Source organism: Eimeria mitis, genomic scaffold (genome assembly GCF_000499745.2).
Source record: "Eimeria mitis Houghton genomic scaffold, Emh_scaff4007, whole genome shotgun sequence".
Taxonomy (NCBI): Eukaryota; Apicomplexa; class Conoidasida; order Eucoccidiorida; family Eimeriidae; genus Eimeria; species Eimeria mitis.
In genome coordinates this window covers 1-3,330 of record NW_013572342.1, presented here as the reverse complement: position 1 = coordinate 3,330, position 3,330 = coordinate 1, and the positions used below count along the sequence as shown (strand labels likewise).

Sequence of the window (3,330 nt, the reverse complement as noted above, 5' to 3'; positions counted from 1 at the left end):
AGCGCAAATCGCTGAGCAGCTAGCAATACCTTACGTATGTACTCGGCGTCTCCGTCACCCGTTTGTTCGTCCCCACATACCGCTGAATCCCCTTCACGCCCATTCATGCTGCCCTCCAGCACCTTCTCTGTTTCGCTTCCACTGACGCTGCTGCTGCTGGCTGCTTTGTCCTGAGACCTCTCCGGCAAAACCGTCCCCTGCTCGATCCTCTTCAAGGCATCCAACCCCCCCCGGCAGAGCTTCGCGATGTCTGCTGCTGGGCCCCTCACCACGAGTAAGGCCCCTGACCGGTGCCCCATAGGTTTCACAACACACGACAGACGGGGCCTCCGCTGCGACGGTGCGTGGCTCCCTACAACCTCTACTAGAGACACCGGATTGCAATTCGCGGCACACAGCTTCTCGCCGAAAACAGCCTCAACAAGGGTTTGAAGTGGAGTGGCTCTGCAGCAGCTGCAGGTCCTCTCTGCTGGGATCCCCCCAGCGCCTGACGGAGGCCTGCTGGATGCTCCCCCCGGTGTCCTGGGAACCTGCGAGGGTTCTCCCTGTTGCAACAGGCGCGAACATTCCGGCATTTGTATTGGCGACCGCTCGACGTGCAGCTCTGTGCCGCGACGGAGGACTGGCTTGTACCCCAACGCCCCGCAGAGATTCAATACGACGGAATCCTCGGGAAGTGTTGACTGCGCCACAGAACAAATCCACAACAACTACTACTATTCATGAGCCCTACTGGTCAACCTTCACCGCAGATGCAGCTTAGCTAGAAACTTCAGTTGTTTTGCTTAGAGTTCCAGCCGCACCTGAAAGTCTATCTCTACCTGCGTTCTTGTTGCATCCGGTACCCCTGACATTTCGTTCACGCCCTCCTTTCTCCCTGTATTACAACGGAACAGCAAAAAGAGTTCAGCAAATGCAGAACATCAGCTCTTCATTCTATCCTGATTTCTATCCATCTTATCCTGCATTCTATCCTGACCCGGCAGGAAGCTAAAGAACCCCATCTTACCTTCTTGGGTTCTTCTTGAGAGGAACGGCGTTGAGCAGTGGCANGCAGGAAGCTAAAGAACCCCATCTTACCTTCTTGGGTTCTTCTTGAGAGGAACGGCGTTGAGCAGTGGCAGATGGACGCAATCTGCAGGAGCCAGCACCCCGTGAGTGCTCGCGTGTTTCGCAAGATATCCCCCAGTACCCCTAATAATAATAATATTATTATTATATTATTATTATTATTATTAATAATAATAATAATTACTATCTCTAGCCCCCTGCATACAGCGGCAACAAGCTCACCTGTGCGAGAACTTCCAGTCTGAATCTTTCCTCACGGTGCGTCGTGTAGTAGTGCTCGATCGTGGACATATCCTCCATCTCGATGTCGCACCTCCCACACCTGACGACAAGGGCTCCTCCGGCGTCGCAGGAGCTTAGCGGGGGCTCGTTGTCAGCGATATCTTCACCCCCCGCCGCGCCGCCATGTGCTGTCGGCTCCCGCTGACAAGCACAGTCGCTGGGAGAGTCTAGGGGCACCCCAGCACTCAAGGCGCTGCCACAAAGGTGACCCTCGGCCTCCAATGCGTCTTCATGTTGCGTGCCTGTTGCGAGATTTTTCGCAAAGCAGGTGCCGCCGGCGCATACACCCCGGAGATGCAGTGTAGATCCATCAACAACAGCCCCCTTATCGAATAACAAGAAGTCTGCTCGAGCTAGATCATCAAGAGCAGACGGAGATATGAGCTGTCCGAACACCGTAGAGGAGCAGCAGCCCTCGTCATACGAAGTGCAGTTCTGCTGCTGCTGTTCTCGTTGCTCGGTTTCGTTGTCTCTATGCTTCCATTCCTGTCGTATCCTTGCGCTACCTCCACACCGGTCCCGCAGTAAACCTTGAGGGTGCGATAGGTTCTCCTTTCGCCGGAGCTTCACAATATCTAGTGCGAAGCTCAGAGCCACTGGTCCACATGACAAGAGGAAAAGCCACTGAGAAAGCTGCGTCTTACACTGCGGCATATCGAACGTCCAGCCCTGCCGAGTACCAACCAGACCTTTCAGCAGAAACAACGCCTGACACGAACACAAGCAAACAGCACTCACTCTCCAGCAGACATCAGCAGAGTAAAATCNAGAAACAACGCCTGACACGAACACAAGCAAACAGCACTCACTCTCCAGCAGACATCAGCAGAGTAAAATCCCCACAAAGCACACGCGGGGCCCTCGATGGGTTTCAGTGAGAGCAATGCTTCAGTTCATATATTTTGCTGAGCAGGAGGGGACGAGTTGCTTTTGCTTATACAAAAGTAAAAGTCTATCTGAGTGTCAGGTGCCGTGCACCCCATGTACAGCGAACACTCACTACGCCGAGCAGCAATGTTATCACCGCAGACACGCCCACAACGACCCTGCATGCAGAGTCGAGTTCTCTATTCCCCTGCTTGCAGCTTCTGCGAGACTGATAGAACGCAACATCCTCAGCAGCATGCAGGACCAGGCCATCGATCCACTCAGTCCACCGCAGTATGCTCCCTGCAGCCAGCCCCCACAACACACGCAGCAGGCGCCTGAGGCTGCAGAGGTTCCGTGCAGTGCTGTCTCACGAGAGTACGGGGGAGAGCACGCAACCCCAGCAGACTGCTGCTGCGCAGCTACCTCTGCCTGCGTCCGCTTCTTCTGCGCCTCGCGCCACCAGGTGTACTAGCAACCATATCCGGCCAGCTGGAGCATGCCTCCAGTAGCAGCAGCAGCAGCAGTAGCAGCAGCAGCAGCAGATCAATGACGCACCTCTTGGGGCAACGTTGCTAGCTACGATGCGCGTTCCCCTGGGCCGAGCGTCCAGCCTGATCGTTCCCTTGAAGTGCGGCGAGCCCCCAGCAGGGGTTTCACAGACAACGCGGCCCCTCAATCCTGCGAGTGCTGTCAACGAGTAGTCTGCTTTCGTCTCTCGTACGCAGTACCGCCTGAGCGCAGTTCAACAGCCGCAGAGAGCAGAAGCTTTCGGTGTGCGGGGAGGCTGAAGGGGGGGAAAAAAGCACAGCAGAGCGAGCTGTTGCAGCCAAGCTAACACGAGCAGCAGCAGCAGCAGCAGCAGAGCAGTTGCAGCTGCGCCAGCACCAGCAGCAGGAAAAAAAGCACAGCAAAGCTGTTGCAGCCAAGCTAACACGAGCAGCAGCAGCAGCAGCAGCAGCAGCAGCAAAGCAGTTGCAGCTGCGCCAGCACCAGCAGCAGTAGCAGCTGATGCCATGGACAATACACGGGTATACAAGGGTATTGAGTAAAATGCTTGCCTGGTGAAGCTGGCTGCACCGTCTACCATACGCAAGTCTAAGATAGCTG

General features: G+C 55.5%; 1 protein-coding gene across 1 annotated transcript in view; it reads right to left on the bottom strand.

The window, feature by feature from the left end:
• EMH_0071530 (Guanylyl cyclase, related) overlaps positions 1–3,238 on the bottom strand; it is a gene marked incomplete at both ends in the record, with an annotated part of 5,079 nt that extends 1,841 nt beyond the window's left edge. Inside the window, 7 exons of the mRNA XM_013499112.1 lie at positions 30–683; positions 804–877; positions 1,081–1,135; positions 1,294–2,061; positions 2,354–2,523; positions 2,779–2,954; positions 3,156–3,238. Of these exons, the coding sequence (XP_013354566.1) occupies positions 30–683; positions 804–877; positions 1,081–1,135; positions 1,294–2,061; positions 2,354–2,523; positions 2,779–2,954; positions 3,156–3,238 (1,980 nt within the window). The remainder of the gene's footprint in view (positions 1–29; positions 684–803; positions 878–1,080; positions 1,136–1,293; positions 2,062–2,353; positions 2,524–2,778; positions 2,955–3,155) is intronic.
• Positions 3,239–3,330: the final 92 nt, after the last annotated feature.